General features: G+C 45.3%; 1 protein-coding gene across 1 annotated transcript in view; it reads left to right on the forward strand.

Moving 5' to 3' along the window:
• Positions 1–3,674: 3,674 nt before the first annotated feature.
• LOC309552533 (uncharacterized protein) overlaps positions 3,675–15,671 on the forward strand; it is a gene marked incomplete at its 5' end in the record, with an annotated part of 63,599 nt that continues 51,602 nt past the window's right edge. Inside the window, one exon of the mRNA XM_082253489.1 lies at positions 3,675–3,741. Coding sequence (XP_082109615.1) covers positions 3,675–3,741 — 67 coding nt within the window. The remainder of the gene's footprint in view (positions 3,742–15,671) is intronic.

Below are 15,671 nucleotides of genomic sequence, written 5' to 3' on the forward strand. Positions count from 1 at the left end.
ATTTTTTTTTTACCAAAAATATGTAGCAGAAAACAAATTGGCCTAAAATGTTAAAAAAATTTGATTTTTACATTTTACATTTGATTTCATATAAAAAAATGTGAAAAATATTGTTATTTTTTCAAAATTGTCACTCTTTTTTTGTTTATAGCGCAAAAAGTAAAAATCGCACAGGTGATCAAATACCACCAAAAGAAAGCTCTGTTTGTAGGAAAAAAAGGACATCAATTTCATTTGGGTACAGCGTCGCACAACCGCGCAATTGTCCGTTAAATTCACGCAGTGCCGAATCGCAAAATAGGCCCTGGTCTATGAGCAGCCAAATCCGGGGCTTAAGTGGTTAATCTTTCAAAAAGTGTTTCCCAGTGCTAAACCTTTCATCCAATTTCTAAGTTGCTGCATTTAGAAATTTAAAAAACCAGTATAAAGAAAAAGTAGTGATAAAAAAAGCACTTGTGGGTTTAATTAATCATATATATATATATACAGTGTATATTTTTTTTTTACAGTTTTCCTTTTAGGGGGCATGGCAGGGGTGTGTGTCCTATGCCTATATACTTTTGCCAATAGGTGTCCCTCGTTCCCATCTCAAAAAGTTGGGAGGTATGAGATAGGTATGAGGAGACTGATATACCCGGGGGCATGTGCTAATCAACTGGGAATGTAGGTTGGCAGTGGAATTTCCAGGGCTATTGCTTAGTGACAGAATATATTCCCAAGGACATTACATGCCGGGGAAGCAGGGAGAGTAATATTTTCAAAAGTGTGGCTGACACAAACATGAGGTTGACATTGGTAACTTCAGGCATACTGATTCATAGATAAGGGGAAATGATATTGTAAGGGACATGCTGGCATATGTATGAGAATGTGATATTTCCACAAAAAGGGCACTGCTGAGATTTGTGTGGGCGGGGCCAACTCACCCTTGACACGGGGGGGGGGGGGGGAGAGCTTTCACGCATAGCACGCTCATCAATGCCCGGGACCAGGCGGAGACTGTGGTCATGTAAAAAAATCTAAAATTAAGGCAGTTCCCTGACTTAGAGATGAGCTTTCACACTGTGTGCAGTAAAAATACAGAGTTCTTCTGAAAAGTTCTGTTCCGTGTCACGACGCACTGTAACTTTAGTAGATGTTGCAATAGGAGGAAAGTGCTGAGCCTGCACCCACTCCACCAGTCCAGCGTACCTCTGTTATCTCACACCTAGTAACAGAATAGGGTCCTGCTGAACACATAGTGTGAACCTCATGCATGCTCATATAAACTCCTTCACTTCTCGTACCTTGTGACCAAGCCATGGATCTCCGTAATGCAGACTTGGCTCCGGTTGCCACTGGAAAATGACCGCTAGGGAGGGAGCCAGAATATTGAACCCCTCGCTACTGGACCTGTTACATTTACCAGAAACCACGATTCACGACTGGTTGCCTTGTGTCTTGAAGATGTACTTAGTTACTCTTAGCAACTATACTTGTCTTCTTTGTCTTGCCAAGTTCCCCCTTTTTGTAGTGGTGTTACTTCGTACCCTGTTGTGCTTTACAGTCTCTGGTTCTTTACATATGCCAGAACCCACATGCCCCCACCCATTGCTGCTGATAGGGGGGGACCGCCAGTCATCCTGTAGGGGGCGCGAGCACACAGGGGGGCCCCAACAGCACAGGAAATCATACAGGAGGAAGCCCTGTGTGGCTCTCTGCAGCAGCTGAAAGCCAGTCTTTCCCCCTCCTGCCAGCTTTCAGCTGTTGCGGGGAGAGACACAGGGCATAGTTCCTGTAATTGCTTCTCTGAAGCAGATCCCCCTGCCTGTTATGCCTGCTTCTGATCCCCCCTCTCCACGCGTGCCCCCCTTTCACTGTGCCCCCCCCCCCCCACAGCACTGCAGGCTTCCCTGCCTTGTAAAAAATAACAAATTGTAAAAAAAATTAAATAATAATAACTAAACATAAATAATTAAAAAAAATCGAAAAATTAAATTGTAAACATTTTTAACATATAAAATTTATTTTTTAATTTAGTAAAAAACAATAAAAAAATGTTACTTGGCTAATTCACACAGGATCTCTGTTATGTTTGTGTCTGCTAGTGTATTTCAGTGTATTTTTAGTGAAAATATTGACTTAAAATATTTCGGGGTAGGCTGCCAGGTAGGCTGTACGGGGCCCCGTGATTTCTAACAGAAGCCCTGCCCACACCCTTTTTGAATAACTTCAGAGCTGACTTGGAGCAATTATTGTAAATTTAAGAGACTTCAACATTACAGTCCAGAATGAACTAGTCCAATCCCTAATCCTAACTACAGTTGTGTGACTGCCCAGGCATACCTCTATGAGGTGGTAGTCCATGCTGGTATTCTCCATGGCTTGGATGTTCTCCGCAGGCCTGGTGCCTTCATCAGACTGCAATGTGCAGCAGTCCCAGAACCACGACTGCTGCACAATGCGAAAACTGAACCCTAGACCTAAGCCTTCCCCCTTTTTTACCACAAGTGGGCTGGCTGGGATTAAAAAGCTCAGGAAACGAGCACACGTACAGTAACATAACCCTTTCCCCCCAGCCTGGACCAACCGCTATCTCACTAAACCAGCATTAACACAACCTGCTTACAAGTGGTATATAGCCAAAAACAAAAAAATCAGGAAGACAAGAAATTTAAATAAGGATGCACAGGCCTTTTCAATGCTCAAATAACCCCTAAAAAGCTTTGGCTTTTTTGTACTTTATTGGATGTTAGTATAGGATTCACTAGACAAATTTTAACCATAATACAAATGAATGCATAATGATTTTGTGTTTCAGGCCCTATAGTAAGCTTGTGAAAAGTGTTTAAAATGCATACTAGTCTGATAAACTGTACTAGCGTAATTTTTTTTTTTGCATTTTTAGGTCTCTTGAACACTGCAGCTTGAAAAAGCTCAGTACAGCTTTTTTTTTTTTTTTTTTACTGAGCTAAAATACAGCCCATTAATTGTAATGTGCCTATGCACACCGGCGCCTAAACAAGCGCCGTGCATGCTTCAAAAAAAAAAAAAAAAATAGAAAAATACTGTTTACTGTTTTTGGTTCTTTACTGTTTTTTGTTTTTTAGCCAGATGGACTTGTGTCAGATGGACTTGTGTTTTTGAGCCAGATGCACTTGTGTCTTTTTTCAACCTGACTATGTAAAAATCCTTTTTTTTCTTTTGGTCAGTAATTTATGCCTCATGAGTGCAAAAGCGTACGAATGAGCACAAATTTGGGCAAATGCCTATTTACATATTGTGCCAGAACAAGAACGCAAGAATTTGTTTTCGCGCATTTGGGCCAAAAATTCATGTAAATACGCGCAAATACATTAAAAAAAAAAGTCTGAAAAAGTAGATGCTTAAATAGGAGTATCATGTGCATGAGGCTTTATATGTTTCTGTGGGCACTCAAGGGGTTACCTGGGCATGGTCTGTGACCGTGCTTAGATAACCAACAAAAAGTGTCAGGGTAGTCTGATGTTAGCCTGTTGTGTTGAGGAAATTGGTACTGAGATATACAGGTCAAAGAAAAGCCTTACATATTCACTAGTATTGCGTGTATAATTTATAAATATAAAATGCTAAAGGGAAGTAGCCAGTGGGAGGAAAGACATGTTATAACATTTTAAAACCTTACCCCCATCCTGTGATTCTACATTTTTACTATGATGGCTTATGTACAGAAGATCCTAAAAACTACTTTGCTTCTGCTTGCCATTGCAGATGGATGTAAAGGTAAGGATAATGAACAATTAATGCAAAAAAATAGAATGTCAGTGTGAGATTTTCAGAGACTCAGTATGTATGTATGTATGCATGCTCTTTATGGAATTGGATACAGAATGAGGGGAGCGAGACATAGAGAGAAGTAAATCAAAAACAGTGTTGCTTTTATATTGTATACATTTTATATATGAAAATCTATAAATGGTGGACAAATATAAATTAGAGCAGGTGAAGGTGGACATTTCACAAAAAAAGTATGTTCTACTAATTAACTGTAGCCAGGGGCTTGGCTAAGAATGGAGAGTGAGAGAAACACTGGCTGCAGCTGCTCTCTGTAGCTACTGCCCTGAAATGCTAAACTGGTCATCAGCTGTGCAGGTTAGTTGCGGATATGTACACTGTTCTATGCACAACACAAATCTCACTTTCTGTTATCCATAGTCCCTAGTCCATCTCATGAGTAAGGGCTCTTTCACACGGAGCGGACCGCACTGCGATCCGCTCCGGCACTTTTTTTTTTTTTTCACGGAGCGGATGACACTTGTGTCATCCGCTCCGTATGTCCGCATATCATCCCATCCGTTTGCGGATGATATACGGACATAATGTAAGTCTATGGGCATTGCGGATGTCAGCGGATGACACCTCTGACATCCGATTTTGCTTCCTTTCCGTTTTTTGAACGGAGGAAAAATAGGGTTCTGTTCCGTTCCAAAAAACGGAACAGAACTGAAAGGAAGAAAATCGGATGTCAGTGGATGGTATTCCGCTGACATCCGCAATGCCATTGACTTACATTATGTCCGTAAATCATCCGCAAAAAAAAAAAGGATGATTTGCGGACATACGGAGCGCCCGTGTGAAACGGCCCTTAGGCTACATTCACACCTGAGCGTAGCGTTTTCACGCGTTTTTTTACTGTGATTTTAACACGATTTTTACAGCGATTTTTACCGTGTTTTTACAGGCGTTTTTTGTGCAGGCGTTTTTAGATTGAATAGAGACCAATGGAAAACGCCTGTAATCTGCCCAAAAAGAAGCTCAAGTACTTTTTTGAGTGTTGGGCGTTTTGCTCACAGCGTCAAAACGCTCAGATGTGAACAGGGGCCATTGAAATAAATAGGATTTGTCTTGTTGGGCGTTTTGAGAGCTGATCCTAGAGCAGAAAAACTCCCCCAAAACGCCTACATGTGAACAGAGCCTAAGAAATAGAGGGTGGCTATGCTCTTACGTAAGGACCATGGGTGATGAATGTAGCCAACCTGTAAAAAAAATTCAAATCCCATCAGCAAAAAAAAAAAACAAATAAACAATTTGAAGCCTTGGAGGAGGCTGGGAGCAATAGAAGGAACTTTTCTTAGTTAAGAATACATACTTGTGTAGCACTACTCCCTTGGAAGCTACTGAAAACGGGTCCACCTGGGTTACTCATAGCAACAATTTGTGAATCCTTAAGACTTTAGGTTTTTGGCTAAGTCAGTAAACAGTCCAGGGGATTTGGTTTTTGTTGTTTTTATTTTATGATGGGATGAGAGAAGGGATAAGTGGGATACTCCAACTTAGCAAATTATGCACAATGTTGAGGACTTCTATCTATGTTGAATGCAGCAAGGCCGCTGCTTCACCTTGCAACTTAAGTGAACTATTTAACAAGCAAACTACTTGCTAGATTACTCTTCAGGGTTCTACTTGACACCCCCTTTACACTCTTCAGGGTTCTACTTGACACCCCCTTTACTACTATCTGTGTGAGCTGACCTTCTGTCCACTGACCTCACTGGAGTGGTCCCCCTTCCTGGGCCGACCCCTTGTCAAGCCCCCTGGTACTCACGTACACTGTTTTTCCCAGGTAGCTCTGTCTGCAGCTCCATTGTCAGCTTCTCCAGGACATTCAAGGCTCAGCTCCACACCTGGCTCACCAGGCCAACTGCCTAAGACCACTTTCCTCAGACTGCAGGAGGAGAGACAGCCGTCACCCTCCTCCTGGGACTCTGCTTCTTGCCCAAAGACGCCTTGTCACATGTGTCCTCAGTTTTTATGGTCAATCCCAGGATGCACTGCGGTAGTGTCCTCTCACCGGGACTGCCACAAAACCCCATGTGTCACTGGCTAGGTTTCCTCCACTGTCCAACAGGGTCCCCTATTGGATACAGGGGGTACACTTCCTCAGACCAAGTGACTCCCACCTGGACACATGTAACGGGCATAACTAACAGATCAGGCTCCCCTGATAAGCAGAATGGAGCAAAACAAATGCTTTTTCCTAGCACCTATCTATGAGGGTGCTACACTAGAATAGAATACTTTTTAAAACCAGAGTTTAGTGTATTTTTTAAGTGACATTTAAACTGATTTAAATTAGGAAACAATAAAGAGTCTTATAGTAACACAAGTGATAAAGAACCTGCAACTGGTGGATCTTGTTGTCAGGCACTCGCAGGTGGGTAAGATTGACGTGTTTTTTATAATATTGGTCTCTCAAACCTGCATTTTCATTGTAGAATTAGTCTTTGGGGATTTTTTTTTTTCAGTTTAAAGTGATGCTATTTTGTTTGGGAGCACACATGGTCAGTGTGTCCTGAATGGACAGGGCGACACTCCCTTCAATGGCACTAGGGGGAGCCGATACAAAGAAAAGGGAAGATGCACACCCAAATGGAGACCCCCTGCCTCTTTTGTGCAGCAAATAAAAAAAAAAAAAAAAAACCCAACAGGGAAATGTCGTTTTTGGCGAATGTTATATATTTTTTCTTTTTAAATGTCACTTTCACGTTAGCACATGCCTAAAGCATGTTGTTTAAAGGAATTGTGCATTTTTATTATTGTCCCTGTGGTGATTTGGCATGTGAGCATTATTTATTACCTATATTAAGGTTATATTGACGCTCACAATTTGAATGATTCAATAACATTCCCTGTAAAGGAAACTCCTGATGCTTGAACACACCTTGGACCCCAGCAGTCTGCATTGTATATCCTAAACCTGACACTGACTGCAGCACTCCCCAACCCCTGTGCTCTGCCTTACACACTCCTGCACTATATACACAATACTGTATATTCCTTTCAAAGTACTTGCTGGTTGCTATGCAGTCCCTGACTATTTTAATGAAGTTCTTCTTTAGGGTAGGCTCAGACAAAGCAATCAAAGCATATGTTTTAGGCACAAGAAAGATTTTGTTTAACCACACCCCTTAAACCCCTTCCACTGTCAAGCATTTGGCCACATCCATATTTTGCTGCGTCAGGTTGTGTTTAACCACGCCCCTTATGCCCCTCCCACTGGTTAGGGTTTTGCCACACCAACATTTTGCTGTGTCGTGTTTTGTTAATTCCCGCCCATTAAGCCCCTCCCACTGTTACACGTTTGGTCCCACCTACATTTTGCCACAGCACGCTACGTCGCAGGTCACTTCCTCCCTCATTCTGAAGTTCAAAAGTTGGGAGGTATGTATATATGATACATAGTAGGAAAACTTTGCCTTACCTTATCCCTAAATCCTCTTCCAGCATAAATCTCTGCGACCACCCCCCCCCACCCCCTTCCACCTAGCACAAGCCCTATCCCCCAATTCCCCCATCTAGAACCAATCCTCTTACCCCCAATTCCCCCACCTAGCACAAATCCTCTCCCCTCCCAAATCCCCCCCCCCACACAAATCTTCTTACCATTCCCCAATCACTCCTCCCTACATAAATACACCCCCCAGCACAAATCGTTTGTCATATGCCCCCCAGTACAATTATCCTTGCCTGAATCCCTGAAACAGACCTCCGGACATCATGGCTTAATACAGAAGGACATCCTTCCTTCCAGCTACTCCTACTCCTTTTGTGAATGATACGCCTCAGAGCTGTGGAGGAGCCTAGCTTTATGTGTATTGTTGTTACAGGCATTTGACTATCAGGGAGAGATGTTAGCTTCTGCAGAGGGGGTGATTGCAGCTCTAGGGACCCAGGTTACCCCATCTTCCTGGCCCTGCCTATGTTATGCCACTGGTTTATAGGGTTCAATGTACCCAACATACAATGTTATTACTTTGCCTGAGGTGTGCTAAAATGAGTTTATTACAAATTGAGTCTCGTTACATTTCTAGAAAAATTAGTAATGGTGGAACCTATAAAAAATAAAAACATAAAAACAAATTAACTTAATGGGGCACCATATCTACTCGAATCAACCAAAAATCTCCCACCCACAACTTCACCAGAATGGTGGGAGGAGAGAGGGAGAGAGGACAGAGAATGGGACTTTTATGCCACCAAATAGAGTGCAAACAATATATGTGTAGCACCCTCCTAGGTAGGTGCTAGGAAAACCATAAGGGAGGATTGTTCAGCTAGGCTGTCATGTGTTTCCAGGTGTGCCTGTTGAGCTTGGGGAGTCTCCCCACTGTGTCCAATGAGGGCTCTTATTGGACAGTGGAGGAAACCTGGCCAATAGCACACCAGGGCTTGTATCTCTCCCAGAGGGCAGAATCTGCCGCAATGCATCCTGGGATGGGGGGCACATTACAGAACGTTTTTGGCGGGAAGCAGAGTCCCAGGAGGAGGGTGATGGCTGTCTCTCCTTCTGTCAGTGTGAGGAAAGTGTCAGTGGGCAGTTGGCCTAAAGGAAGGAAGGTTGAGCTGAGCTGCAGAGAGGGATCCAGGGTGCTGTGGACCGAGTGGAGCTTCTGGGCAGAGGTTTCCAGGAAAGCAGTGTCGTGAGTACTGTAAACTGCCCAGGGGTCTGCCTAGGATAGGGGATCACTTCAGAAGGTCAGAGGGATCCGGGAGCCAGCTAACCAGTAGAGAAGGCTAAAAAAAGGGGTGCCAGTGTCTAAGCCCTGAAGATAAGTGTGTGAGAGAGGGTGCCTGTGCGGGACCTGACGCAAACAAGTGTTCAGCAGTGCAGCAGTGATAAAGTAGCGACCTCAGCAAGAAGTGCCAAAGGGAGCTTCAAAAGGACTTTGAGTCATGAGGAGGTGATCAGCTGTCAGTTCAGTGTTAATGGGGAGCAAGCCGGCGTTAACCAGCTTTAACCAGCGTTGACCGGCATCAAGTCAGCGCCAACAAGAATTTTTCAGTTATCCCCAGCAAATTGTGCATAGTTGAGCCAAAGGAGTATCCCACTCATCCCTTCTCCTATCCAAGTTCTCAATAAATATAAAAACCCAAAGATACTGGACTGGACATTGTCTCAGTGCTCACACTTGGAGAACATGCTTAAATGTGCTGTTCTTGTTAGCGGTAACCCAGGTGGACCCACATCCAGCAAAATGGCTGGGAATCCTGCTACATATGTAAAACAGCATTTTTTATTTACAAATATTAAAAACACATAGCATTATAAAATCAGTGTCATATACATATTTCCACAGATATATCAATGCTCGTAAAAATGGATTGATGCACTTCACAAACAAGTCGCTTTCTCAGGATCAGCGCCACTACATTCAACAGTTATCTATAAGATAATTAATTACATACATCAAGGACATACCAAAAAATATATTCACATATATATATATATATATATATATATATATATATATATATATATATATATATATATATTTATGTAGCACTGCCCCCTTGAGGACTGCTGGATTGTTCACCTTGGGATCCCCTGGGTTAACGTTAGCAACTGCAGCATGCACAATTTAACTCTTTACTCTCTGGCTCAGTCAGTGAACAGCCTAGAGCATGTAGCTGTTTTTGTGGTTTTATTTATATTAGGGATGGGAGAAGGGAAGAGTGGGATACTCCAGAATTGAACTATTCACAAAATATGAGGACTCCTGTCTGTAGATGCAGCCAGGCTGCTGGTTCATCTTGCCACTAGATGAACTTTAGGATTAAGTCTCTGAGTAGATGACTTGATTGAATAACTATTTTCAGAGTACTCGCCTAGCAGCCCCTTTAACTCCATCAGCTGACACCCGTCCTCTGACTATACTACTCTGGGGTGGCCCCCTCTCAGGTCAGACCCCTAGCCATGATCCCCTGTACTCACGATACTGTTTTTCTAAGGTCTCCAGTGTCTCAACCTCTCCAGTCAGTTCTCCTGGACCTCTGGGTTCAGCTCCTTCCTGCTGGTCCACCAGGCCGACCGCCTGCGACCACACACCAACTGCTACAGAGGAGGAGGAAGCGGCCACCCTCCTTCTGAGACTCTGCTCACCAGCCAAAGACCCTAAGCCCATGTGCTCCTGACTTTTATTCCACACCCCAGAATGCACCGGGACAACCAGTCTGTGCCAATCACTGAGGCTGTATCAAAACCTGTGTACCCATTGGCCTGGTTTCCTCCACTGTCCAATATGCCTCCCTATTGGACCAGTGTGAAACACTCCCTAGTCCAGATGAATCACACACTGAGCATCATGAGCAGACCTAACTCACGGATCCTGCTCTCTGTTAAGCAGAAAGCAATATAGAATTTGCCTGCTGCTCCTCTGATAGGCAGACAGAGCCAAAAACTATACTCTCTCTCTAACACCTACCTAGGAGGGTGCTATTATATATACAGTGAAACCTTGGTTTGAGAGTAACTTGGTTTAAGAGCGCTTTGTAAGACAAGCAAAATTTTCAAATAAATTTTGACTTGATATACAAGCGATGTCTTGATATACAAGTAGCCTCAAGTCACAGCTGAGTATAAAAGAGAAGAGAGGCACCTCTAAGTGTAGCAATATGGTTAAATTTAATGAAGGTACAACATTTAGCAACTCACATGGTTGATGAATGGAACAGGCACATCTAAGGATGGAGGCATCCAGGCTAAAGCTGTCCACATAGACCATCCTCCGCACTGCCATCTACGTCATCCCTTCCATGCTGCCCCTCGCTTTCAGATCGCTTTACTGCAGGGTGGTCTTCCTGGTCAGGATCTCTTTGATACTCTGTAGCTCCTGCTGGATTTTGCTTCTAATCCCCTTGTGGAAGCGGCTATTTGTGGATGGACATTTTATGGTTATATAACCTATCGCAATGTTATAATCTTTTTATATGGACTATAAACTGAAGGACTTATGAATAAATTGTTGTGGAACGAATCATCTGAGTTTCCATTATTTCTTATGGGGAAATTCGCTTTAATATAAGAGTGCTTTGGATTACAAGCATGTTTCCGGAATGAATTATGCTCGCAATCCAAGGTTTTACTGTGTGTATATATATATATATATATATATATATATATATATATATACTGTATATATAAATATATATATACTAACATTCAGAAGTTTGGGGTCCCCCCAGACAATTTCATGTTTTCCATGAAAACTCACTTTTTTTCATCAAATGAGATACAAGATGAATAGAAAATATAGTCAAGACAATGACGAGGTTAGAAATAACGATTATTATTTGAAATAATAATTTTGTCCTTCAAACTTTGCTTTCATCAAAGATCTCCATTTGCAGCAATTACAGCTTTGCATACCTTTGGCATTCTAGCTGTCAATTTGTTGAGGTAATCTGAAGAAATTTCACCCCACGCTTCCTGAAGGACCTCCCACAAGTTGGATTGGCTTAATGGGCACTTCTTATGTACCATATGGTCAAGCTGCTCCCACAACAGCTCAATAGGGTTGAGATCTGGTGACTGTGCTGGCCACTCCATTACAGACAAAATACCAGCTGACTGCTTCTTCCCTAAATAGTTCTTGCATAGTTTGAAGGTTTGCTTTGGGTCATTGTCCTGATGTAGGAGGAAATTGGCTCCAATCAAGCACTGTCCACAGGGTATGGCATAGTGTTGCAAAATGGAGTGATAGCCGTCTTTATTCAAAGTCCGTTTTACCTTGTACAAATCTGTCACTTTACCAGCAACAAAGCATCCCCAGATCATCACATTACCTCCACAATGCTTGTTAGATGTTGTCAGGCACTCCTCCAGCATCTGTTCACTTGTTCTGCATCTCACAAATGTTCTTCTGTGTGATCCAAACACCTCAAACTTAGATTAGTCTGTCCATAACACTTTTTTCCAATCTTCCTCTGTCCAATGTCTGTGTTCATTTGCCCATCTTAATATTTTCCTTTATTGGCCAGTCTCAGATATGGCTTTTTCTTTGCCACTCTGCCTAGAAGGCAAGCATCCCAGAGTCGCCTCTTCACTGTGGACGTTGAGACTGGCGTTTTGCGGGTACCATTTAATGAAGCTGCCAGTTGAGGACCTGTGAGGCGTCTATTTCTCAAGACAAGCATACTAAGGACATGGATTACTGGAGCCATGTCCTGTGGTCTGATGAGACCAAGATAAACTTATTTGGTTAAGATGGTGTCAAGCGTGTGTGATGGCAACCAGGTGAGGAGTACAAAGACAAGTGTGTCTTGTCTACAGTCAAGCATTGTGGTGGGAGTGTCATGGTCTGGAGTGGCATAAGTGCTGCCAGCACTGGGGAGCTACAGTTCATTGAGGGAACCATGAATGCCAACATGTACTATGATATACTGAAGCAGAGCATGACCCCCTCCCTTCGGAAACTGGGCCACAGGGCAGTATTCCAACATGATTATGATTCCAAACACACCTCCAAAACGACCACTGCCTTGCTAAAGAAGGTGAGGGTAAAGGTGATGAACTGGCCAAGCATGTCTCCAGACCTAAACCCTATTAAGCATCTGTGGGGGGCATCCTCAAACGGAAGGTGGAGGAGTGCAAGGTCTCTAATATCCACCCAGTGGCGTAGCGTGGGGGGTGCAGGGGGGGGGGTGCCCGCACCGGGTGCAACATCTGGGGGGGGGCGCATCCGCAGTGTCACTCTGTCTGTCTGACTCTGACATACACAGTTCACACACTGTCTGCGGCTGCCTCCATCTTTAGGCTGGGAGATGTACAGCGCGGCTGCCCTATGGCTGAAAATGGCGGGTCGGGGCGGGGCTGGACTGTGCCTTACCTGTCCATTGGTGTAGGGTGGGGTGGCATTGCAAGCCAAGCCCCGCCTATGCTTCCTCTCCTCCCTGCTCAGTCAGTTTAGCAGCGAGTGAGTCAGCAGCCTGGCGCTGTCACAGTGTGGTTTTTTTTTTTAATCACCTGATTAGAGCCAGAGGCTCTAATAGGCTTCAAAAAAGGGTGGACCCAGGGCGCAGAGCAGTTCGCCCCGAGCCCACCCATTGTGTGACAATAGCGAATGAAAATTCGCTATTGTCACACGGATCCTCCTTCTGGCCAATCAGGAAGCGTGTCCGAGACCCGCTTCCTGATAGGCAGAAAGGTGAACTCATGCCATTGGCCGGGAGGACTCGAGGAGATGCGGGGAACTGAGGAGAAGCTGCCGCTGCAGGTAAGTCTCTCCGCATTGAGGGGGGCATGCTGGTCTGTCTGCATTGAAAGGGGGCATGATGATCTCTCTGCATTGAAAGGGGGCACGCTGGTCATTCTGCATTGAAAGGGGGCATGCTGGTCATTCTGCATTGAAAGGGGGCACGCTGGTCATTCTGCATTGAATGGGGGCACGCTGGTCATTCTGCATTGAAAGGGGGCACGCTGGTATCTCTGCATTGAAAGGGGGCATGCTGGTCATTCTGCATTGAAAGGGGCATGCTGGTCATTCTGCATTGAAAGGGGGCACGCTGGTCATTCTGCATTGAATGGGGGCTTGCTGGTCATTCTGCATTGAAAGGGGCCACGCTGGTCTCTCTGCATTGAAAGGGGGTACGCTGGTCAATCTGCATTGAAAGGGGGCACGCTGGTCATTCTGCATTGAAAGGGGGCACGCTGGCCTCTCTGCATTGAATGGGGGCACGCTGGTCATTCTGCATTGAAAGGGGGCACGCTGGTCACTCTGCATTGAATGGGGGCACGCTGGTCACTCTGCATTGAATGGGGGCACGCTGGTCTCTTTACATTGAATGGGGGCACGCTGGTCTCTCTGCATTGAATGGGGGCACGCTGGTCATTCTGCATTGAATGGGGGCACGCTGGTCATTCTGCATTGGAAGGGGGCACACTGGTCACTCTGCATTAAAAGGGGGCACGCTGGTCTCTCTGCATTGAATGGGGGCACGCTGGTCTCTCTGCATTGAAAGGGGGCCCGCTGGTCATTCTGCATTGAAAGGGGGCACACAGGTCTCTCTGCATTGGAAGGGGGCACACTGGTCACTCTGCATTGAATGGGGGCACGCTGGTCATTCTGCATTGAATGGGGGCTTGCTGGTCATTCTGCATTGAAAGGGGCCACGCTGGTCATTCTGCATTGAAAGGGGCCACGCTGGTCTCTCTGCATTGAAAGGGGGTACGCTGGTCATTCTGCATTGAAAGGGGGCACGCTGGTCATTCTGCATTGAAAGGGGGCACGCTGGCCTCTCTGCATTGAATGGGGGCACGCTGGTCATTCTGCATTGAAAGGGGGCACGCTGGTCACTCTGCATTGAATGGGGGCACGCTGGTCACTCTGCATTGAATGGGGGCACGCTGGTCTCTCTACATTGAATGGGGGCACGCTGGTCTCTCTGCATTGAATGGGGGCACGCTGGTCATTCTGCATTGAATGGGGGCACGCTGGTCATTCTGCATTGGAAGGGGGCACACTGGTCACTCTGCATTAAAAGGGGGCACACTGGTCTCTCTGCATTGAATGGGGGCACGCTGGTCTCTCTGCATTGAAAGGGGGCCCGCTGGTCATTCTGCATTGAAAGGGGGCACACAGGTCTCTCTGCATTGGAAGGGGGCACACTGGTCACTCTGCATTAAAAGGGGGCACGCTGGTCTCTCTGCATTGAATGGGGGCACACTGGTCATTCTGCATTGAATGGGGGCTTGCTGGTCATTCTGCATTGAAAGGGGCCACGCTGGTCTCTCTGCATTGAAAGGGGGTACGCTGGTCATTCTGCATTGAAAGGGGGCACGCTGGTCATTCTGCATTGAAAGGGGGCACGCTGGCCTCTCTGCATTGAATGGGGGCACGCTGGTCATTCTGCATTGAAAGGGGGCATGCTGGTCACTCTGCATTGAATGGGGGCACGCTGGTCACTCTGCATTGAATGGGGGCACGCTGGTCTCTCTACATTGAATGGGGGCACGCTGGTCTCTCTGCATTGAATGGGGGCACGCTGGTCATTCTGCATTGAATGGGGGCACGCTGGTCATTCTGCATTGGAAGGGGGCACACTGGTCACTCTGCATTAAAAGGGGGCACGCTGGTCTCTCTGCATTGAATGGGGGCACGCTGGTCTCTCTGCATTGAAAGGGGGCCCGCTGGTCATTCTGCATTGAAAGGGGGCACACAGGTCTCTCTGCATTGAAAGGGGGCACGCTGGTTTCTCTGCATTGAAAGGGGGCACGCTGGTCATTCTGCATTGAAAGGGGGCACGCTGGTCTCTCTGCATTGAAAGGGGGCACGCTGGTCTCTCTGCATTGAAAGGGGGCACGCTGGTCATTCAAACTTGTATTTAGATGCATTTTACTTTAATTACATCAGTTTTTTCATAACAAACAATACATGTGCTTAGGAGGTAAGGGTTTATTTAACTAATCTAGTGGAAGAGACTCGAGTGCTAAAATCCCGCGGGTTAGGGGGCGCAAATTACTTGCCTTGCCCCGGGTGCTGACAACCCACGCTACGCCACTGTTCCACCAGCTCCGTGCTGTCGTCATGGAGGAGTGGAAGAGGACTCCAGTGGCAACCTGTGAGGCTCTGGTGAACTCCATGCCCAGGAGGGTTAAGGCAAAGCTGGAAAATAATAGTGGCCACACAAAACATTGACACTTAGGGTCCAATTTGGACATTTCCTCTTAGGGATGTACTCATTTTTCTTGCCAGCGGTTTAGACATTAATGGCTGTTGAGTTATTTTGAATGGACAGCAGATGTACACTGTTATACAAGCTGTACACTCACTACTTTACATTGTAGTAAAGTGTCATTTCGTCAGTGTTGTCACATGAAAAGATATAATAAAATTTTTACAAAAATGTGAGGGGTGTACTTCCTTTAGAGATTCAGA

Source organism: Pelophylax lessonae, assembly GCF_965119305.1.
Source record: "Pelophylax lessonae genome assembly, chromosome: 4".
In the NCBI taxonomy this organism is placed as follows: domain Eukaryota; kingdom Metazoa; phylum Chordata; class Amphibia; order Anura; family Ranidae; genus Pelophylax; species Pelophylax lessonae.